Below are 22,753 nucleotides of genomic sequence, written 5' to 3'. Positions count from 1 at the left end.
TATTGCCACAATAAAATACAGGTATGAGTCACAGACAAAAAATTCGATAATATAAGCAAATAAATAAAAGTTAAAATATTAAATTGCTTTGTAGTAGAAAGAAAACTAAACTGTGAAAATGTGTAACTTATGTGATGCGTGGTGAACGAAAATTGTTTCTACCGTTTAAAATTTAAATAATTATACAATATTTTGAAAATAGTTTGAGCAAATTAATAAATTCTTGAATGGATCATGTATGTGTATAAAAATTACTGAAGCTTATATCAATGAATTTGATTTTATAATAAGAATATTAGTCGTATATTATTTAGAATTATAATTAACATGAATATTTTTACCTCACTGTTATTTAAAAAAATATTATGAAGTAATGCTAATAATAATAATGATGCTTGAGCTAGTATTTGGGCATCCATTTCGTTATACGTAAAATTCTGTAATTCTGTAATTTTTCTCCGAAATGTACAGAAATTGATATTCATATCTCTTCCGATGTGTATGTTATATTAATATATATTACAAAAAAAACCGCACTCAAAGTACCAAGAATCTATTGGATTTTCTTTTCTTATTCTTACTATAATTTACAACTGTAAAATGCAATATCTCTACAATGTGTAAAAACTAATTATTGTCCACGCTTTAACCAAGTAAGAAATAAAAAATACTCGCAAAAGAAAATAATGTAATTAGTAAACGTAACAAAAAACGAATGAATATGAATCACGAACGACATATTTTATAAATAAACGCATGGTTATGAATAATGTCAATTTTATTAATATGTACCATGAAATTTATATATGTATTATCAAGTAAAATATATATGTTCATTCTTTATAGATTTGTACAAAATACTTTATATCGTAGTACAGTTATTTTTTAATCGTTTTTATAACTAAACGAAAATTTTATAGCGAAAAGCATTTATGAAGTTAAAATTTGTTGTATCATCATTTTTACAATCTTAATAAGTATTTTCATACAGCGAAATAATCTTACAAAATTTCTGCTTTAACTAGCAGAAAATTATCACGACCTTTGGGGTACATGTTCAGTGTATCCTTAGCGACTGAAACCTAGATACGGTTTCAAGGAAATATACATTTTCGAATGTCCATAATTTTAGTTACAGGAATGTGATTTAGCCCCTATTTATTTACCCCAATTAAAAGGTTTTCTTTTAAAACTGTAATCACCGCAATAAAACTTTTAAAAGTCTCTTCTTTTTACAATTAATACCACAGCAGGAAATTGCGATATTAAATTCAATTATTATACATAATGGATGCTGTGGCTAAATTGACCTCTGTATTTGCATCGGATAGATCAGGTAAGGAGAGCATAACCGGAATCACTTGTATTTTCCCGGAATCATCTTCCTGTTGCAAATGAACCACAGCACCTGATTGTAATATTTCATTCGTCATCATTTCGTCTGCCATTATTTCGGCAGGTTCCATATTATCTGCAGTTACTTCTTCCGTGTAGACTGTAGTGTCTTCCATATTCATTATAACTTCCGCTGCATCCGAGGCTTCTCTAGACGTCTCTTCGTATTCCTAACAAAATAAACATGTGGTATAATAATAAGCGTGGGGGCATTTTTCTGTAGAAATCACGAGGGAATGAATTTATTATTAAGTTCTATTTACCTGTTCGTAGACTTGTTCGTATTCTTCTGCTATTTCTTGTTCTTCGAATTTTACTATTCCCTGTTCTTCGAACTTAACTATTTGCTCTTCCTCAAACTGTTGATCTATCTGTTCTTCGTACTCGCCCTCGGGAACCTCGGGTTCCGTTTTAGCATAAATTTCTTGCTCCTGATCGGAACAAGACGAATCTTCTTGCATTTTTGGTTTAATATTTCGACCAGGTACTATTCTTTTAAATCCAGATCCCCCTAAACTTTCGTGTCGTCTCTCGTGTTTGTTTTTATCGCCGAGGTATTTAAAACGCTGTCTACACACGCTACAAGAGTATGGTCGTTCGTTTGTGTGTGTTCTCTCGTGACAGACGAGTGCGCTGACTTGTTTACATCTCCATGGACAATATCTACATTGTAAAGGCCTCTCGTCGCTGTGCCTGTTCTGATGATGCTTGATCAACTGAATTTTCGTCTTTAAATTAAATCCACAAATTTCACACGTGTACGGCCTTTCCTCGGAATGAGATATCATGTGTGTTTTCAATCGAAGCTGATTCACAAATCTCTTCGGACAATGAGGACAGGGTAAAGTTCCTTCTAGTCTATTATGCGTCACCATCATATGGTGTCTTAGTCTCACTTCAGAAGTGAACGTTAACTCGCAATCTAAACACTTCATAGGATCTTTCTCCATATGAGTGTTTTTAATGTGCGTTCTTAAAATCATTTCTGTTTTGAAAGTTTTATTGCAATGATAACACGATACCCTTTTCTTCTCCGGTGTCCCGTCTATGTCTTCCTTCACAACACCGGGAAGAGATTCATTGTGTATATGAGACATATGCCATTCTAACGATCTAGTAGAAATCATTGACCTATTACATATATGACACGTGTATTGTCTACCGTCTTTGTGAACTCGATTTCTATGTATAACGAGGGTCGAATGATTCGGAAATTTTTCGCCGCAAACTTGACACGAACATTCCTTTAACCCTCTGCTATCAGTTTTTTCATGCACTCTCATATGCAATCTCAAACCATCGCGCCTATTAAAACCAACGCCGCAAGTGTCGCATCGGAACTGCCGCTGATCTTCGTGAATTCTTACATGTTGTTTTAAGGTTGAACTATTTTTAAACATTTTGTCGCAATGCGGGCATTGAATGGTATACGCTTTATGAGTATGCATATGCTTCGAAAGACTATAAAACGGTACTAATTTATGGCAGACCGGGCACTCTCGTTTATTCCCTACCGGTTGATGTTTACGTATTCTATGGTGTCGAAGACTTGCCGGATTTTTAAAGTCCGCCCCGCAATCCTCGCATAAATAGGCTCTCAGCGTCGTGTGTACAGATTTCAAATGAAAGCTGAGCTTTTGTTTGAACGCAAATTTTTTCGGACATTTTGGACATTGAAATATTTTCTCCCAACTCATGTGTTGCGTTTTCACGTGTTGATCCAACGTTCCTTGATGCTTGAACTTCTCGCCGCATATGTCGCACAGTTGACCGAATATATTGTCGCAATGTTTTTGTTCATGCTGACGCTTCTTTCCTTTCGAATCTAGTATCACGTCGCAGTATTTGCACAACAACTTTTTTATGCAAATCACATTGTGATTCCTTTTCGCCTTGTTTGTTGGAAATTCCTCCATGCAATCCTCACAAAAATGCATGATTTTATAATCGTGCATTTTCAGATGTTCCTCGAGCACCTCTTTAGAAGCAAATGTTTCCGGACAATAATCGCACTCCAAGTAATGTTCTTCCGGAATATAATCCGCTGGCTGGGTCTCATCTATTAAATCGGGCAAACTGTTTTTAAGCACCGCGTTATTTCTATCCTCGTAAAGAGATATAATATCCTTATCCTTTAATCTTGTAATTACAATTTTACGTTGCCTCAAATAATCTTGAAAATCTTGCAGGTTCTTTTCTTTTTCTCCCAAAATTCTTGCCAACTTTTCAATGTTCCCTTCTGTATAAGACTCGTCCAGTTCCTTCTGAAGAGATTCTTTCTTCTTTTTTGCTTCTTCCCATTTTAATTTAAGTTTTGCTAAACGCGATAAATATTCCTCGGTATTTACATATGCTCTCTCGCTAGTGGCCTTTTCTTTTACTGGCTCTATAATCTCTGAAATATCATTTTCAATTTTCTTAGTACTTACATTGCTATCACTATGTTTATTAAATTGTATATTTACAATTGAATCACTTCCTGTATGTACAGAGCATCTTTGATTCTCTTGATTCTCGTTACGCCTAATGTAACGAGTATGAGTTTCCTCTAGTTTCAAAGGAAGAGAAATATTAGCATGACCGCCTAATACCTTCTCCCGTTTCTTCTTGTACTCTTCTATTTGTTCCTCGATAATCTGTTCTCGTATTTCAGACTTTTTTGTTCGTTCTGGAAACAAATCCTTCTCTTTTGTAACTAGCGTCTCGTACCGCTTCAAGATTTTTTCCATCGGCTTGATATCGAAATTTTTCTTCCCCCCCGCCAATTTATCGTCTTTCTTTTCTAAAGCCTTATCCATTTTCTTAACTTTTACTAATAATATTTCATTCGGTTTAGAACCTTTAACAGTAACATACATAATTCCATCTTCTTGATTACTATTAATGCTCAAAGGATTATGTAGATCTAACTTTTGTACTTTAACATCTTTGTGACTTCCATTTTTATCGGAGGTATTAGACTGACAAGTATTTTCATCCGTCTCTTCGGTAGAGTCTTTCTTTGTCTGCAATAAGAGCCTGCGTTTTAATATGTTTGGTTGTTTTAACGATTCTTTTGTACTTTCGCTATTATTTATAGTTTCAGATTTAGATATGCTATACGGTTTGCTAGCATAATTACTACTGTCTGTGTCTTCTACTTTAATGTACGCGTTCAGCGATGTATCATATTTATATGTTGTTTGATTAAAATCTGTATTTTCATTATCCGCAACTGAATTATCGCAAAGAAATACCGGTTGCAAACACTGTTGTTTTATAATATTTTCCTTCTGCTGTGTATTCCGCCTCCTTACGATTGGTACTTGTACATCTATTTCATCGTCAGAATCCGCGGCATCGGAAGTATCGGGTTGAAACGGTGGATCATCCGGATCAAACTCTTCTATAGATTCATTATCGTCACTGTCCTGTTCAACTGCCATGTCTTCAAAAATCTCAACTTCAACTTTATTCTCCGATTCATCGACACTCTCGTCTATGATCTCGACTTCTTTCGAAGAGTTTTCTTCATCTTTTAGCGAGAAAATTGAAGACGCTCTTTCTCTGGGTATCTGTTCGTCGTGTTCTTTACTAGTAGATGGATTATTTCTATCGTAATCTAGAAAATTTTCTATTTGCATCTCGGAATTTTCTATATTCGTTACGGATTGCAATTTCTTTACCTCTAGATTTCTTGCTACCGTATCTGTCAGAGTAATGTGAATAGATTTCAATTTAACTTCTGCCTTTTTAATTTGCATAAAAAATTTGTAACTCATTTTCAAGTCACAGATACAGTCCATACACATTTGAGTCGATAAGCTGTCGTACGGATTTATTTCTTCCAAGTGTTTAATTTGTTGACTCAATCTCATTTGAATACCTTTCTCGCTAAAAATGTCGACCAATGGGAGTTTTAACCCTGCGCAAGTTCTACAGTACTTCTTCAACTCCTGTTTTGTTTGCTCCGATATCGACAACCTTTTTTGTGCAGATATTTTATTGTGCAAAGAAATTTTAGTTAATTCGTTTAAACTATTGGCATCGTGGGCCAATAATTTTACACGTGGTGTTATCTTCTTCAATTCGTTTATATCTTTAATTTGCCCAAATGGTTCTTTATTCGATACTAATGTAAATTTGTTTGATTTACATACTGCTTTAATATCATTGTCAAACACATTTTGAATACTGCTATCGCTATGTTGAAGATTATCTACTTTTACTTCGCTATAATTATGATCCCTGTTATTAACTTCAATGTGCTGCATCTTTGATCCAATAACTTAAATTTTTTGCATTGTATTTTAAACACGTATATGCAAATATTTTAACATTAACAACCTAAATAGAAAAAGAAAAGTATGTTGAATAGAAATGTTATCGTTATATTATACTTTTATTCTTTCGTATTGAATTTTAGGTACACAAAACGTACCAAGAAATAAAGTAAACAAACGATCTTATCGTAAAAGTGATTCTGTAAATTTAAGTTATAATATTACATTATTGAAACTTTGTGGAAAAAATGACATTATGTAAATATTTGATTTACCTTATTGTTTATTAAGAAAGAAACTTTAATCCGTTTTGTAACGCTGCTTGTGCATGTTGTATTTAGAGTGTTTGTTATTTTTCCTGCAGAATAATTTTACACAAGACTATTATATGCATCAGATGCCATCATTAACGAGTTCAATGATTTATAAAAAAAAACTGATAAAACTCAATTCGTGTAACTTTACTATACATATATTTATTGTTACTGCAATAAGTTTGCAGTCGTTACTTTAATATTACCGATATTTTCAGACTTTTAAAATTTACGTATTTATTCGTAAAATGAAAAATGCCTTTGATTTCTTCTCTCAGAAACGATTGAATCTTTTCATTTTCTCCATAAGACAAATATGAAATTACGCTCTCATAATCGCAGGTATTCATTTTTCATCCGAAATTGAGGTTATGTGGATTTAATCATAAGGCGTATATGCTCTTGCGTTTAAGTTTCACGCAATCGTGATCGGTGTGCGTTATAACAAGTTTTCTATTTATTAATTTTACCTTACAGTACTCGTTATCGGACAGAGTAATAACATTATTCAAAAGTTTTTCTAAACTTTCACTAATATAATTTCTTCCTAACGATATCTAGATGGCGCGATTCAATAGCGCCTTTGGCGTATGTTCTTTTCGACCTACGCAACGGGCATTCTACACTTCCGAAATTCATGACTAGCTTTCGATAGCCATAGAATATTTTCGTACACGATACTCTGTAACAGTAATGTATTATTAAAATCTGTCATAGATTACGATCCGAGAGATGTAACTATCGTAAAGCAAGTCGGTTCAACTGCGCGCACTGAAACGAAAATTCACGACACGTTTTACCGTCGGGTTCTGAAATTCCTTCACTGAGCTTATGACGTTGCGTATATTCGCAATGGCCGTGGTTGCATTTGTGGAATTGAAAATTCGAAAATCGTAATAATTAAATGCAATAATTACAAATTATCGAATATTCGACGACAAAATATAAGCACGCGTATATAATAAGAAAATAAAACATATTTTTCATTTATATTAACGTTAGTAAGATACATATTTATCTTTGGAGCGTGTGGCTTCGGCGCGTGCGTATAATTCTACAAGGTGGTTCCGAAATAGGTGGTCGTAAGTAAGTATGTACTTAGGTACTTACCTCGTCAGTATACCATATTTTACTCTTTTTAAGGATGAAAAAAAACCAGTTGTATAAACATAAATTCGGAAACTTGTTCATTCCGAGATATAAACACGCTTTGTTATGAACGAATAGTATAGGAACCAAAGGGTTTGATGCAAATAAGAAGAGGCAGCTCCAATATTTCAATTCTATTTATTAAAAAAACAATAAAAGAGTTATAGATTCTAAAGTTTGTGTAAAGTTTTTTATGGCAAATATTAATTGACCATAAATTTAAAATGGAGCTGCCTTCAAATGCTTAAAACTTATTTAAAGGGTTAAAATCAATGTTTCAAACACTGTTCGACGCATTAAAAAATTCTTAGTGTAATCCAAATTTGATTACACATGGTGAGAATTCAATTTTTGGATCCATTCTATGAGGGTGCATATGGTGACTACCAAGCAGACCTTTCGAGCCCAGTTATATGTATGCATAGGATCCATCAATGAAAGTTGAGAGTAACTGTATTCATTGTACCTTGAATACAGTCTCAATTCTACTTCATTTCAGACTAAATTATTCAAAATGAATAATAGAAAACTATTCAAGCGCAGATACTTGATCGGTAGGAACTCCTTTACTTTTTTTTTTATAAAATATTTACATAGTTTTATTTGTCCTATCATTATTACATATAATCGTTATACAGATCTATATATCAGATCTATAATATTTTCTTAATTTAAACTGCACAAGGTACTTGACGATAAGTCAATGAAAATCCTTTATTTTCAATTTCCCCCACTTCATCTCCATTTGTGACAACATACAACACAAACGGTTTCGAATATGCTAAAATAAAGTAATTTATGTAGTCAGGTTTAAAATTGTTGCGAAATTTTTCAAGAAAAAATTTTTTGTAAACGAGAGTGGATGATAAATCGATAGTTTGTGAAAACGTTTAGAAATATGTTAAAAGCTCTTACATGTTTTTGTTACAAAACCATTACCACAGAACCGTTCTACGCCAACTGGAACGCCACTTACAAATGGATGTGGAACGATAACAAAATCTTTAGTACAATTTGTTCCTGCTTCTGCTGCATACTCGGTACCTAGTTATCAGTTAGATGTGTTATTCTCGCCGACGACTGACGCTAAATATTCTATTTATTATAAATGCAATTTTAAACATCATTAAGAAAAAACACCCTGTACAATTAGTTCTCCACATATGCGATCAATTCGTTCTGGAGTCTTTTGCATAATACCTTTTAAACACACGTGTTTGTTCTAAGCAGAAATAAAGATAATAAAGAAAGTAAAGGTTCCTACTTCACGTGTAGACTACTACACGTTTTTAAAACTTCTTAATATTTTATCATGTAATGTTTACCTATTATAGTTGAATCAAAAGAACCTGTATCACCGGACACTGTAAACGAATTCGGAGTTGTTTGTGACCATTCAATGGCACAATACCCTTGAGCCATTCTTACGCATACACCATAATTTGTGTTTGCCATTTGTCGAGTACCATATGCTGGTGCTATAACATTTATACAAAAAACGCGGTTATAGCAACTCGTTTAGTTATTTTGACAAATTAAAATGTTGCTTATAGTACCTCTTGGATTTTGCGTTGCGCCATAATTAAAACTTGTTACAGTATCTGAAACGCTAGTGTAATATTGTAAACATCCGTTCGGAGCTGTAACAAAGGTATAAAATATATGAGCATTTAACAAAAGAATATAATATAATAATGTGCATACCTCTGTAAGTGGCGTCGCAGGGTATTTGTTGAATTCTAATGTTCCAACGACGTTCTGTAGAATATTCAGAGTTAGTGTCGATCGATAACATAATTGGTGATCCATTATTAAAATCCATGTAAACTAGAAAGTTTAAGAATATGTTACAGAATTTTTAAACAATTATTTTAAATATTTATTACTTCGATATCTTGTAAATTACGGCACGTCTATGTTTCTTATTGTTACCATGTTGGTTTGCGTTTTCTCCACAAATTCGAGGCACTGATGTTGACGATCCAGAAGCTAGAAAAAGATCATAGTCACAAATTCCACTGGCATTTGGCGAGGCAAGACTAAATTCCAAAAAGTCCAAACGTAACTACAACAAAAGTTTTAACAAAGTTCTAACATTTTGTTATTTTTTATCTTATAGATAATAATATTTTGTGTGTGTATTATTGTTAAGTATACATATAATATGTAGTAGATATTTAATGTCTCACACATATTCTGTGTATCGCATACCTGACATATGTTCGAATTACAACGATTCACTGTTATTACACATCTTCCTCTTCCATCATAAGTTGTCGGATATTCTGGATTTGTAAAATATGTATTATTTACGTTTGTGGTAGATCCGCATGATTTTTGAACTGTAAAAAATTAATTATAAACATTTTTATTAGTTTGAATTTTGGGGGAGCCCAATTATTTGTTTACTTACAAACACAACAGACACCATGTCCGCTTGCACAAGTGCCAGATGCTGTTCCACCATAATCACGGCATTCTCTTCTAGTAAAACAAGTGCCATTTAAGTTGTTGCTAGCCAGGCATTGTGAATTTGCAAAACGGACAACACTGAATAGCGGGAAAACTGTTTGAAAATCCTTTTAATAATTTAACGTCACTTGCACAATAAACAAATTTATCTTACTCTTTATGAAAAACAAGCATTGTATTTTTGTCTAATCAGAAATTTGTATGAAATTAAATTTTATATTAATATTTGTATCAATATTTATTAAAGATTTATAAGGGCGAAGGAACAGTTCTTACGTTAAATATAAACAATTTGTAGTAACAATCACTTTGTTACAGTTTATTAAAATAAACCTAATATTATGTATTTCATTTCCAACTTTTGTTTGTTAATAATTCAAGAACAACGTTATTCAATTTCTTGTTAAAAATAGTACTCACATCTTCCTCTGATATTTGAATTTTGGATTTCCTTGACATTCATACTATCCGATAGGCCGGTTTCACAGAAGACAGAATTTCCAAAGAGGAAAATCATTAGAGGGACTATGCACAACATCTTTCGGATTATAACTGTTCGGAACACGCTCGATTCTTCCAAAGATTTCGTTTAACGGTACTCAAGGAATCAGAACAATTAGCATGTAGACAAAAACCAACTTACTATTTGCTCATGTTTACATAACTGTATTATCAATACCTAGCACAGAACAAGATGGGTTAATAATAAACGAACAAATAAAATTTGGATGGTTTAAATATACATTATTTTATACTATATTTTTAGTCAGTTGATCTTTATACCTGGTACGAGAGACTATCTCAATTAATTTTTATGTATTTTCCATACAGATATATTAAATCTGTTTAATTCTTTGACCATATAAAATTAATATTTGTATAAGAAGAAGCTTTAAAAAATGACTTTAAAGAAATTTAAAAAAACGTATTATAACTTTTATGCAGAACAGTTAAATCATTTCCCTTTATTGTACGACTTTATATTCCGATATTATCTCATGATATTAAATTATTTAAAGATTGTTTGATTTATGTTTATTTTATCGAAGATTTTTATGTGTTTGAGTTATTTGAAATGTACAACAGTTTATTACAATATAAAGAAAATGTAATTAATACACGTGCATTTCATAGTAATGAAAGAATTCTAATCAGAAAATTTATTTAATGTTCTACAAAATGGACAGTGTCCGTATCGTAATAAAGCCAGTTCATAATCGTCCAAATGAAATAGCTGAAAAGAATGACGAAAAATTATTATTATTCCTACAAAGTATAGCTATTATATTGCTGCTATGTGCAAATAAAAATTTTCTAAACTGGATAGAAACGATTTCCCATACTACCATGAACATTACGTTTATCGATCATTTTTTTATTATCTTAATTTAATTTGCTTTTGTGATAAAAATAACTTTGAATTATTTTCCATACCTTTAGACAAGATTTGCAAACAGTAATTTGTAGATCGGGCAAAAGATTTTTAAAATATCGTGTTTTAAATGGTCTTGGCCACTTTATGATCAATACAGTACATGGATCCATACTCTTCAAAACGCTTCTTCCAACAATTATAGTAGAAGTACTCGATTTTTCCTAAAATACGAATTAGCAAATGTATTACAATCAAATAAATTATTGCTAATTTAAAAACTGTGTGGTAAAAAATGAAAAATAATTTGTATCGCCTACTAATTTTTTTTTTTTTTTTTTTTTTTAATTGTAAACAAAGCTATATTATTACGTACTTGATTAAAAAAGAACATAAGTAACAGTTATATGAAAGATATATTATGTACCTCATATTTCATTAAACGTGCAGTAAACAAATCTACTTCAGGAGCAATGGTAAGCTGATCTTTGTCTATTATATTGTCAGTTGATGATAATGATTCATTTATTAATTTCTCTGCTTCTTCGTCTGAAATGCCTTCCTCTAATTCAAATTCAACTAATGGCAGAATTTCTGAAATTATGTATTGCTATACAAATTTCCAGAAATTATGATTAAAATAATTTATTTATTTATGTTAAAGTCGTCGGTTTAAATATTGTATTCGTCTCACATTCTTTTAAAGAATCTATATATACATAGAATTAAATGAAACTTACCAAACATTACAAAGGAATATTTAAATTTTAAACGACACTGCACACAATGCCCCTGATTATCTAGCGATAATAAAGGATTAAAAGTTGAACATTTATAACAAAGTGGCATAAGTTCCTCGGGATCTCTATAAGGCGAGGCTCGAGCCAATAAACTTGAAGTTTCTAACTGGCCGAGTTGACTTGCTGGAATTCTTGTTTTACGCAGCTTTTCGAGCAGCTGCATTGTCAATTTATGAGCACCAAGAATGGAAGCTTGTTTCAACAAAGTATACATTATAATAAATCTTGAGATTCCGTCTACTTGAATATTCTGAGTCTTTGTTAAAAGAAATCGTGAAATGTTAAAAAGAGCCTCTGGCATTAACGATGTAAATGGCTCTTCCTGAAATGGAACGATCATTGTCCTTACCATAATTAAACATTTATTAGACAATGGAAATATAAAATAAAAAATTACTTCGTTAAGATTTCTACTTACAACATATTTGTGGATTTCGTGATAAGCATAATATATGTCAGCCTTTTCATAATACTGGGTAAATATTGTTTGTAATTCGTCGTCGCTTCTGTTAAGGTTTAAACTGATTTGCGATAGAAGCCAGTAAAAATAAGAAGCATCGCGAAATCTATTCTCGGCAATAGCATTTTTCGCCAACATCGTTAAAACCATTACAGATTCTTCCGATTGTCCTGCTATCTGAAAAGCTACAAAATTGTGGAAAATTTTTTAATATCCGTACCAATGGTATTCATAAACAAATTCAAAGAAAATTTTTTATCGATAAAGCGCCTTGGATACTAATAATTGTGTACACACTTACCTTCCTGCGCTTCGGAAAAATGACCAGTCTCTACCAACCACCTAGCATACGGTCCATATATTCTTGCTTTCAGTTTCGGATTTCTTTCGGCTAATTCGAAAGCTTCTGGCCAAGCTCGAGCATCCACTAAGACGTCCGCTACGTCAGGGTCGTCTCCCAAACGACCAAAAATTTCAGCCGCGCCATGGGTTGCGCCCAATTTCTTCAATTTTTTAGCAATCACAGTCAAATTGTCTCTGTCTGTTTTATCGAGTTGTTTGCCCACTTTAATTAACATATCGATCCAACCATATTCCGCGATTATGTTAATGGCACGGTCTATATCCCCCGCTGAGAGAAATGTTTCCGCTGCCGCACGAGGTTCTCCGAGACTCTTAGCCCACTCTGCTCTTTTACGGAGTAATATCGTACGATCCTAACGTATTACCAAAAAAAAAAATATTTCTTTCATAAGAATTAAGCTTATATCACATAAAAATACTACAAGGTTTACAAAGTATTTAACCTAACCTGGCTGTTTCCGCTAACAATGAATTCTTGCGCGATATCAAACATACGTAAATCAGAATACATTGTCAACGCGTATTGCTGTAATCCAGCTTTCTGATAAAGTTTTGCAGCATCTTTCAATTTTCCCATAGCAGCGGCAGCAGTAGCCATACACGCTTCTCTTCCCCATTCGCCGGATTTAAGTTTTTCTTCCACCTCGGACACGATTTCTATGTACCGTAGGTTTTTGACCCTAGCAAAGGCAGAGCATGCTGTACTTAACTCTAGGTGTTCCAAAGCATGAGTGCCTAGAGTAAACCAATCTGAATCTGCTACCCCGAGGCATGCTATATGATAAGCATGAGAGAAAAGTCCAATGTCTAGATACTGGTACATGAATAGAGATAATGGTACCTGTATGCATGCAATGTATAAGTTATTAGCATATGTAATATATCATTTATGATTTGTTCAATGGAAATATCTTATAAATCATGTACAATTTTCTTGTAGACTTAATTAATAAATATTTAAGTTGAACTTTACCTCCATTGTAATAATACAAGATCCATTTAAACAATACACTTTCGATCCATTATGGCCCACGACAAATCCAGTAAACTTTTGTCTGTACTCCGTAAAATTTCCCACTTTAATTACTAAATACTCCCCGGTTGAAAAACACATTATATCCTCGAAATTACTGTTAAATGCTACACTGTTTACTTCTTGGAACTCTTGAAGTATTTCCTCCGTATACAAATCGAATACATAAAGGACCCCATGATCGCTAACTACTGCAAGCTTTTCTTTTAACGAGCTAACATCAATACATCTTATAGAGCCTTCAATTTTCGTTAAATGTGCTGGGAAGGGATTATCTAAATATATTTTTACTATATAGCCTGTATTTAAACCTACAAAGAATAAAGAGAATAATAAAATAGAAATTAATTTGTATTCGTTTTAAGTGAATTCATAAACATGCATCCATTTTATAACACAAACCTGCGATTAAACATTCTTGACCAACTGGACCACCAACGACTTTTATATAAGTTATAAATCCGTCTAGTATCCATTCTCTTTCTACAATTCCAGTTAGAGATAAACTCTGTAATCTCCTTTCTGTACATAAAATCAAGTTATTTGCTGTAACAACTAATAAATTGCAATTCAATGCTTGATTTAATTTTTCGCATATGCGGTAGTGCATTCCATCATTGGAATTTGTTGGTTCATAAATTATCACACGTTCAGATAATTGAACTGCTAGTCTACTCTTATATACAGCAATGCGGGAGATCTGAAATTAAAATGATAATCCCTGTAAACGGTATCATTTATCCGTACATTTAACTTAATTAGAAACTTTATTTATAAAGATCCAAAGTTTTTGAAAGTCAGAAATATAATAATAAACGTTTTATTTTTATTTACGAATAATAGATAATTTTGCTAAACTTGTTTTTAATAGTTTATTAAATAAATTAATTGTAATTCTGAAATACATAACTAAATATCATCTAGCACCGTTAAAAATGTATCAAGATCATTAATTTTACTCACCAAATCTTTACATTTGATTCGAACCTTTTCACCGGTAATCAAATTCTGTATTATTACATCAGTCATATTTTCTCTGTACGCGTATCTGTCTCCGTATAATCCGTGTACAACGTTCCACGATAATTGCAAATATGTTATCGTACCATCCTTACAACCTAATGCCTACATTGTTAAGTAAGAAATAGTTAGGCAAGTTTTTAATTAACAGGACTTTGAATAAATTCTCAAATTCTTACAATATGTGTAGAAGTTGGGTGCACAGCGCAGCTCCAAACCCAAGAGGAAAATGTACCACCAACATTGATTAATTGTATTCCATCATACGTCATTAATATACATTGTTTATTACTTCCTGAAATCAAAATATATTGACCTCCTGCGAAATTGCACATTTTGAGAGGAATGAAATTTAATAATCTATCTTTCCCAACTGGTTTTCCTGCTATCGAATAAAAGGATATAGTTCCATTCCATTCTGCTATACAGAGAACATCTGTACAATTTTCCCTGTGAATAATTTAAATTAATATTGTAACAAATTAAAATCTAAAAATCATTAGCACGGTAGAATAATAGCTGTTTATTACCATTGACGATTCCATAGTAAACTCCATATTGGTACTTCATTTTGTCTATCAATACGTATCTGTTCTTCTCCATTCTAAAATTCAAAGTAATTTAAATTATACATTGAATGACAAATACAAATCATCCATAATAGTCGACTGCATAGACTTTAGAAACGAATAAAACGAACTTTATTTCTAATGGAAACATAGCCAGTTGCTAATCCAATGGCCAAGTATTGACCATCGCTCGTCCAAGCACAACAATTGACTCTGCCTTTTGATTTATGTTTCACAACTGCTTTCTGTTCCGGAGACCAAAATGCTATGTCCGATAGAGAACAACTCAAAAGCTGATGCGATACTGGATTAAACTGCATAGCTTGAACAGCTTCGTTGTGTCTAAAAAATCATATAGCAAATATTTCAAATACAGAGATGTTAGGCTTTCATGGCCAAAGTTAATGTTAATGTTATTTATGGATACGATCAAGCACAAATTTTTGAATTTTGAATTTGAATACTATAACCTGTAGAAAACTATTTAACGTACGAATATTTCAGGATACCCTCCAGTCTTGATGTCCAAATAATGACGCTCTTATCTGCACCTCCAGATGCAAATTTTTTACCATCTTTTGCATAACATACACAATAAACTATGTCCTTATGCCCTACAAAGTATAAATATAAATATGATCTATAATTTTCTTATATTATCAAAACCTTGACTTATGATTTTTCTAATCTAGTTACAGTGAATCTGAGCCTGGGTTAAACTTCTACAATTCAAACTACCTTTTAGTGGCTGAATCAAGGCCCCTTCTGTGGTCTCATAAACCAAAACTTGCTGGCCGGCAGCAATAACTAATTGAGTTCCATCTGGATTAAAACACAAGTCGTATATACTGCAACAATGTTTTATACACACATATATTTTCCATTGTTGTTTCATACAATTTTTAATAATTTAACATTAGTATTTTGTTAGAAAAAATATCTTCTAAAATTACCACCATTCTGGTTTGTCTTGAACTTTGTCGACCCAAGCTGGTACAGCTTTCATCGTTTTTCCGTAATAAAGAAACGATTTTTCAATATAACTTCAAAGTATTATTGGCATTATTGTTTGTATACACCAGATGCTATGGTTTCCACGGAAACTGTTACAATGGCGGCATACACAGAAAATATCGTAACATTTTCGGTAGCCACTATCATTAGCTACTTAATTTACATACTTAAATTTGTCGAATATATTAAAGCTGCTTCCATTTACAAAGCAGCTTTGGTTTTCATTTATTTAAAGCAAGGGAAAATACAAAATTTGTTTATATTCATAGTAAATTTCTAAAGAATAATACAGAGATGCCAGAAAAGCACCGCCGGGTGCACACGCGCACATGCCAGATACGCGTACGTGAGCTCGTGGAGTTTCGGAAAGTCGACAAAGGCAAACTGACGCATGCCCTCTTTCTCGATTCTCCGAAGCTGCCCGAAGTAATTTCGGATCGCCTCGTGGGAGTCGAGAGAGAAAGGCTCACATTTGCCTTCTCGCTCCCACACAACTGAAATCCGATCTCCCGTCAACGGCATACGATTTGGATTCTCGACTGCCCAGGCATTTTTACTTTCCGACCTATGTAGTAGGCGCACATAAGCAAAGTACCCATAATGAAAAAAAAATTTTGTAAAATTTATTTTACGGAAATACACGTTTTAAGACCTCCTGATCATATTTTAATTATTGAAAAAAAAGACATTTTTTTTTATTCTCAACTTCATGTAACTTCGGTCCCGATGTTATTACACTAACTTTGGTTGAGCTATATTAATAAATTTAATATAAACAACGACGGATATTTATAAATAATTAACTAAAATTATTATTATTATTATTATTATTATTATTATTATTATTATTACTGCTATGACAAAAATAGTTTACACGTATTAAGAAGACTGTAGTACACTATCCGAACATAAAATATTCCAGAACAAAAGCCAAATAGGAAGTACCATAGATATTGTTACATTATAAAACCAATTTCCAAATATCATTGAATCCATAATACTGAAAACGTATGCTTGCTTTGTGGCACGGTATGCTCTATACAGAATCAAAAGAATAGAATCTGTGGAGAAATTAATGTATGTGTAACACAATACGAGTAGACTTGAGATCACAAATGGATGTAAAAGAATCCAGAAAAAGAATATCACTCTGCGAAATCTGCAACATAATTGAATAGTAAGTCCTGAGAATGTTGTGAAATATATAAATGCTTTAAGAATAGAAACTGTAGGTATGAATATTGAAAATAATTTGTGCCAGTTTAAATTAGTATACAAAAAATCTGAGTAGTCAATTTCTCAAGTTAGGCTTACTTGCTGGTAGAATTTTGTTTTGGTGTTATTGGCAGAATAGCAGGAACATAAACTACAGCAGCAACGAGGGCTAAGGAAAAATTATGCATTGCTATACACATCAATACAGTGGCCAGTTCTACCGATGTGATCACATAAATTAAAGCTGCATTTTTATACTTCGTTCGTCTAGAAATAAACAAAATTATTTTAATGATTTTGTTAAATTTACATTACAGCCAACATTGAAGCCTACCTTTTGCAATAAAGTGGCCATATTATTGTTAAAATAGCCATTGCCAAAAATCCAAAATATACAGAATCTTCTGTACGAAGATCCCATATTTTACTGCCAAAATAAGTCAATGCATGAGGAGATGATGCAATTACAACTCCACAAATGTGTGCCCATAGAATCTCGGAAGTTATAGTTCCAATATCAAATCCATCTTTCTATAAAATATACTACATTAATGCCCAAGTTTTACCAATAAAATTATCAAAGTACCTTTTAAAACAAACTTTTATTAGTTACTCACACGATATATATATATATATATAAAAATAACAAACCTTTACTTGTTTAATATGAGTAATTTTTTTATTTTCTATAGAAGTGGATACTTGAAGCCTTTGCCACATAGAAAATGCTTTAATAAACACTACAGCAATAATTAAAACTAGGGACCTTATATAGAGCCCTAAAACGATCATATTTATTAAAAGTGCAAAATTCAAATACTTACATGACTATACAATCAAATGAACATTCTGTTTGAAAAAAGATATGAAAATCTTTACTCACCAATGGAAATATAAGTATCAGTCGATGGAAGTAGGTAAAAAAAGTAAGATTGATGAAACCGTTCTAGTAAATTATTTAACGATCGTACTATGCTCTCCACTATGCGGCCTACTTGATACAAATTTTCATCAGAATTTTGTTGCCCAGGTTCCTCAAAACCTTGCAAAGTAATTGCTTCGATGCCAAACCTTCGATAACATTTCATTTGTGAAAAAATATTAAACTATATTAAATGCTCTGACCTCTAAATTATTAAAATTTAATAATGATTGTAATTGTAACTCATCACTCTTCTAAATATTTGTTGATACCTATGAAAAAGCCCGTGATTTCCTGTTGGGACTCCAGTAGCCTGAGTAGCAATCATCATAAGAAGCGTATTAAAATGATACCACCAATTTTTAAATTTATCTTTATATTTAATATCAAAACGTCTGTGAAACGATTGTCTGATTCCCCCTTTAGCAATCATATTTTGTGCTAAATTGAAAAGGTCTAAATTGGGTAGTTGTCCATTTAATCCCTCTACCTAGGCAGTAATTCAAATTGATGCAACGATGAGACTTTTTAAAATTTTTTTCGTCAGTTGTAATGCTTATATCGCTACAATATTCATAAACTTTAAATAACTGGGAAGCTCAAATGATTCCAATATCTCCAAACTGTAATTAGAAAAGTTGTGGAAAAATTTATATTTTGTTCATACCTTAACGTCGATAGATGAAATTTTCATCGAATGTAATTCTAAATTAATAGCAGCTTGAATGGAACCAGCACGACCTGAAAGATCTCCGGATATAACTACACCTTCGGTACCACTTGTAACTCCATGGTACGCATCTAACCATGCCTGAATTCCTAATTGTTCGTGTTCCGTTATTAAGAATATAATATCTTTCGCCCAATACGTTTGCCCTAAAAAAGCAAAAAACAACACAGGTTTCTTAAAATTGTTGTATTAATAAATTAAGGTAAATATACACTTTTATGGGTAGAATTTTATTCTTAGCAGTTTTGTATTCTTATACAGAATTAATAAAACACTTACTTCTACAAAATTTGGCAAATGCAAGAAGAAGAGCTACAGAAGAAACAGTATCCAAATAAATAGTGTGAATTGGCCTAAAGGGAACACTAACTACGATTGCTTCTGTACTAGCTGCTCTGGGTGCTCTTATAATTCCATATATATTTTTTCCTGTAAACTAAATAAAATCATTGTAATCTGCAACCTATTAAGTATTTCCAATTCAATTTGTAAATTACTCGTCTTTTAATAAACTATTTGGCTTAAATAAAATTTCACTGTGTAATTTGAGCTACTTCAAGAAATAAATTTCATATTTGAAATCAATTTGATTATTTTTTATTTACCCGTTGTTCTTGGAAGGGATATATTAATGAAAAATTGTGCACGAAAACGTCTAATTGAAGCTGATTTAATTTAGCAGCCAGCCACGCGTATGGCATTGCATCAGGGTTCCGTTCCATTTCATGCATTAATTCTACGTAATTTTGTTTTGATATTTGTTCCAAGTTACTTTCTTTGGTAACCAACCCAGGCAACAATGCATTTTCAGAAAAATAAGTATCTGAAATGAAGAAACTAATGTACGAATATTATTTAGACTTACATTATTTTACATTTACGAAGACATTAAATTATAAAACTTAATTCATATAGGATGATTTGTTTTCATCAACGTATACAAATATTACTACAGTTATTAATGATTTCAAACAATGTTTTACATAAACGTTATGAGGTTTGTGGAAAGTAAAGACAAACGGTTTTCTATGTGAACACGCATCATATAAAGACATTTAATTAATAACAGTAAATGAAATACCGATAGCAATAAAATTAATTGATAATTGATAAATAAAAACATAACCAATCTTTCTTATTTTAAATTGCACATTAGTCTAACACTTACTGTCATTAAATGTCGGTAGAGCGAGAAGTAATATCCAAATAATTCCACTGACATAAAGAAGAAAACAAAGTGGTTGTTCCCATTTTAATAATAATTTTATTATTTTTCCAGATCCGGCTGTAGGATCTGTCAACAAACCCATGTTCGGCTCTGCTTGGATTTAACTTAACCTGCTTTACGCGAATCTACTGTAGAACCACTGTGGCCACTAATAGAACTAGCTTTCTCAATTCTTCAATTACGCCATCTATATCACTTAGTGGTAATCTCTGCTCATCATAATATCGATACAAACGTAGATATGTACTATTTTAAATCTCTTTAAAATTGAATGGATATTTTCCTGAATTCAACCATTTTAAATATTATTACATGAAAAAAATTATCTATACTTGTTAAATAGGCTAAAGGCATGAGATGAAATTCGACACAAAAGTGTCTCTTTCTTTAATTCTAAAGAATACAAAAAATTGACGTCCAGACCAGTGATGCCAGAAAAGCACCGTCGGGTGCACACTCGCTCATGCTAGATACGCGTACGTGAGCTCGTGGAGTTTCGGAAAGACGACAAAGGCTTCGTGGAAGTCGAAAGAGAAAGGCTCACATTTGCCTTCTCGCTCCCACACAACTGAAATCCGATCTCCCGTCAACGGCATACGATTTGGATTCTCGACTGCCCAGGCATTTTTACTTTCCGACCTATGTAGGCGCACATAAGCAAAGTACCCATAATGAAAAAAAAATTTTGTAAAATTTATTTTACGGAAATACACGTTTTAAGACCTCCTGATCATATTTTAATTATTGAAAAAAAAGAAATTTTTTTTAATTCCCATGTATGAGCACACATATGTATATTATAAATACGATTCTTGAAAATAAATAAAGTAAAAGTTATCTCATTGAAATTTTTTCTAGAATTAGTACCTAGAAAAAAGTATTAGACAACATTTGATTTTGATTTAGATTAAAAATCAAATTTATATTGTTTTAAATTCGCAGCCATTAGCTCGGTGTTACCCATAATGAAGAAGTTTTTCTTCAAAGGTAACACCGATTACCAGGTCTCACCACGAGGAGGTTGCTGCGAGTGGAGACCCAAAGTGAGACCGATGGAACAAAGTTCGATCAATCTTCCTTTTTACAGACTTAGAACTAACGCATGACGCAAAAAAAAAGATGCCAAGTAATTACTTTTCTAAAACAAAGGAGGAAGCTAAATTGTGGTAGACGCGACACGACGAAACGCGACACAATACTGCGCAGTGCAGTAGGAACATGAGGTGCGACACGTACCGAATAGCGGGTCAAAAGGGGCAGCTCGTTACCTCTTAGCAAGTCCAATTGAAGGGGAGGAGAATCGACGCACCAGACACGGGTTCCCCATTTCTCCAACGCGTCCTGCTGGGAGCCCGTAGGACCCAACCCGGGACGTCTGACAAAGGAGAGAGATCCTGAGTCAGGGCTACCGCAGACAGGAACAGGTCCCCTCTACGGCCGATGACTCTTTCCCTAGAATTGTCTCACCAGAGGACGGCAACCGACCCTTCGAACCATCTAAACGGCCGATCACTTGCTTTCTACATTAAAGCAGCGGTGACCGGAGCTAGAAACGGGGGAACGAGACTGGAAAAGAAGCTGTTAATTAATTCATTACTTGGCAATCTACGCATTAAATAAAATAATATACAATGTAAATTGAAAATTAACGTCGTAGGTGGAATTAATGAGATTAAAACGGGAATTGAAATAAACATAGGAATGAGATAAAAGGAAAAAGAAATATTCGACGTTAATTTTTACATTCGCGCCGCGCCTTAAAATTAATCGGCTTACGTTTACGATACGGCCGACGTCATCTATTGATCTCCTCCTCCTCCTAGAAATTGATCTGGTAAAAAACTAAAATAAAAATTAATAGTTATACATGAAAAACAAAAATATAACCTAGATAAATAATGAAAAACAAATTGTATGGAATAATGAATTGGAACAACCCAACGAAGTAAGATAAGGAAAAACGAATTATTAGAAAAAAAACAAACCAACGATGTACACGGTGAATAATAGAGTAATTTTGAAGAGAACAACCCAACGAAGTAAAATAAAGAATGTAACAATGAGAAAAAGAAGAAACCAACGATGTGCAAGATGGAAGATAAAATAGAATCATTTGGAAAATAACAAACCAACGATGTAATACAGATAAAAGCTGAAAGAAAAATAAATGTATTAATTAACGAGACGAACACCCCAAATATTACATCACCTATATATATATAAATGAAAAAAACAATATTGGGATTAGTTATATTAATATAATTATATGTATACCAATCGGTGATCCTTCCTAGTCAGCATCGCAGAATCAGAGAATCTGAAACAGAAAGAAAAACGCGTGACAGTACCCCCGGCGGTTCCAGGAGTACTGAAAAGAGTCGGTCAGTTGTGCCCGCTTTTATGCAGTCAAGCCAAAGAATCAACGAGCCAATCAG

At 32.7% G+C, this 22,753-nt stretch overlaps 4 protein-coding genes across 5 annotated transcripts; all 4 read right to left on the bottom strand.

The window, feature by feature from the left end:
* Nucleotides 1-304: 304 nt before the first annotated feature.
* LOC122404070 lies at nt 305-6,781 on the bottom strand. 2 transcript variants are annotated; one of them, XM_043407953.1, is made up of 4 exons: nt 5,933-6,781; nt 5,816-5,857; nt 1,659-5,721; nt 305-1,565 (listed from the first exon to the last, which is right to left on the bottom strand). In XM_043407953.1, the coding sequence occupies exons 3-4, from the start codon at nt 5,646-5,648 to the stop codon at nt 1,272-1,274; spliced, it is 4,284 nt and encodes a 1,427-aa protein (XP_043263888.1). In that variant the 5' UTR covers nt 5,649-5,721; nt 5,816-5,857; nt 5,933-6,781; the 3' UTR covers nt 305-1,271. The 2 variants fall into 2 exon arrangements, with proteins under 2 accessions (XP_043263888.1, XP_043263889.1); XM_043407954.1 differs by lacking the exon at nt 5,816-5,857 and having other exon boundaries at nt 5,933-6,015; nt 6,442-6,781.
* A 733-nt stretch (nt 6,782-7,514) lies between these two features.
* LOC122404066 lies at nt 7,515-10,211 on the bottom strand. The gene is made up of 9 exons (XM_043407950.1): nt 10,013-10,211; nt 9,534-9,686; nt 9,332-9,462; nt 9,053-9,185; nt 8,825-8,947; nt 8,677-8,760; nt 8,446-8,598; nt 8,036-8,164; nt 7,515-7,901 (listed from the first exon to the last, which is right to left on the bottom strand). Exons 1-9 carry the CDS (start codon nt 10,128-10,130, stop codon nt 7,792-7,794), a joined length of 1,134 nt encoding a protein of 377 aa, XP_043263885.1. The 5' UTR covers nt 10,131-10,211; the 3' UTR covers nt 7,515-7,791.
* A 510-nt stretch (nt 10,212-10,721) lies between these two features.
* LOC122404059 (intraflagellar transport protein 122 homolog) lies at nt 10,722-16,468 on the bottom strand. Its single transcript, XM_043407935.1, has 16 exons — nt 16,163-16,468; nt 15,948-16,057; nt 15,703-15,823; nt 15,341-15,551; nt 15,171-15,244; nt 14,820-15,090; nt 14,584-14,745; nt 14,023-14,320; nt 13,561-13,931; nt 13,036-13,428; nt 12,526-12,940; nt 12,183-12,409; nt 11,705-12,086; nt 11,392-11,558; nt 11,027-11,188; nt 10,722-10,826 (listed from the first exon to the last, which is right to left on the bottom strand). Exons 1-16 carry the CDS (start codon nt 16,213-16,215, stop codon nt 10,740-10,742), a joined length of 3,504 nt encoding a protein of 1,167 aa, XP_043263870.1. The 5' UTR covers nt 16,216-16,468; the 3' UTR covers nt 10,722-10,739.
* Nucleotides 16,469-16,977: 509 nt separating this feature from the next.
* Nucleotides 16,978-20,422, bottom strand: LOC122404058 (glycosylphosphatidylinositol anchor attachment 1 protein). Its single transcript, XM_043407934.1, has 10 exons — nt 20,259-20,422; nt 19,696-19,913; nt 19,370-19,526; nt 19,028-19,236; nt 18,633-18,850; nt 18,322-18,509; nt 18,090-18,217; nt 17,773-17,969; nt 17,538-17,705; nt 16,978-17,382 (listed from the first exon to the last, which is right to left on the bottom strand). Exons 1-10 carry the CDS (start codon nt 20,398-20,400, stop codon nt 17,103-17,105), a joined length of 1,905 nt encoding a protein of 634 aa, XP_043263869.1. The 5' UTR covers nt 20,401-20,422; the 3' UTR covers nt 16,978-17,102.
* Nucleotides 20,423-22,753: the final 2,331 nt, after the last annotated feature.

Source organism: Colletes gigas, unplaced genomic scaffold (genome assembly GCF_013123115.1).
Source record: "Colletes gigas isolate AHSC1104 unplaced genomic scaffold, ASM1312311v1 Colletes_gigas_Sc00099, whole genome shotgun sequence".
Taxonomy (NCBI): domain Eukaryota; kingdom Metazoa; phylum Arthropoda; class Insecta; order Hymenoptera; family Colletidae; genus Colletes; species Colletes gigas.
Note: the sequence above shows the minus strand (reverse complement) of the source record. Positions and strands in the feature narration are given on the sequence as shown.

What these genes read in the sequence shown, in the direction of transcription:
- LOC122404070 (XM_043407953.1), bottom strand. Translation starts at nt 5,648, where the DNA reads ATGCAGCACATTGAAGTTAATAACAGGGATCATAATTATAGCGAAGTA. An exon ending in ACGAACAAGTCTACGAACAG is followed by an intron (nt 1,566 to 1,658) that starts GTAAATAGAACT and finishes TTATTTTGTTAG; the next exon opens with GAATACGAAGAGACGTCTAG.
- LOC122404066 (XM_043407950.1), bottom strand. Translation starts at nt 10,130, where the DNA reads ATGTTGTGCATAGTCCCTCTAATGATTTTCCTCTTTGGAAATTCTGTC. An exon ending in GTAATTCGAACATATGTCAG is followed by an intron (nt 9,186 to 9,331) that starts GTATGCGATACA and finishes CTTTTGTTGTAG; the next exon opens with TTACGTTTGGACTTTTTGGA. An exon ending in AGAAAACGCAAACCAACATG is followed by an intron (nt 8,948 to 9,052) that starts GTAACAATAAGA and finishes TAAACTTTCTAG; the next exon opens with TTTACATGGATTTTAATAAT.
- LOC122404059 (XM_043407935.1), bottom strand. Translation starts at nt 16,215, where the DNA reads ATGAAAGCTGTACCAGCTTGGGTCGACAAAGTTCAAGACAAACCAGAA. An exon ending in CTTGATTCAGCCACTAAAAG is followed by an intron (nt 15,824 to 15,947) that starts GTAGTTTGAATT and finishes TATACTTTGTAG; the next exon opens with GGCATAAGGACATAGTTTAT. An exon ending in TTACTATGGAATCGTCAATG is followed by an intron (nt 15,091 to 15,170) that starts GTAATAAACAGC and finishes AATTATTCACAG; the next exon opens with GGAAAATTGTACAGATGTTC.
- LOC122404058 (XM_043407934.1), bottom strand. Translation starts at nt 20,400, where the DNA reads ATGGGTTTGTTGACAGATCCTACAGCCGGATCTGGAAAAATAATAAAA. An exon ending in ATCCCTTCCAAGAACAACGG is followed by an intron (nt 19,527 to 19,695) that starts GTAAATAAAAAA and finishes GATTTTATTTAG; the next exon opens with TTTACAGGAAAAAATATATA. An exon ending in AAACAAAATTCTACCAGCAA is followed by an intron (nt 17,383 to 17,537) that starts GTAAGCCTAACT and finishes ATTATGTTGCAG; the next exon opens with ATTTCGCAGAGTGATATTCT.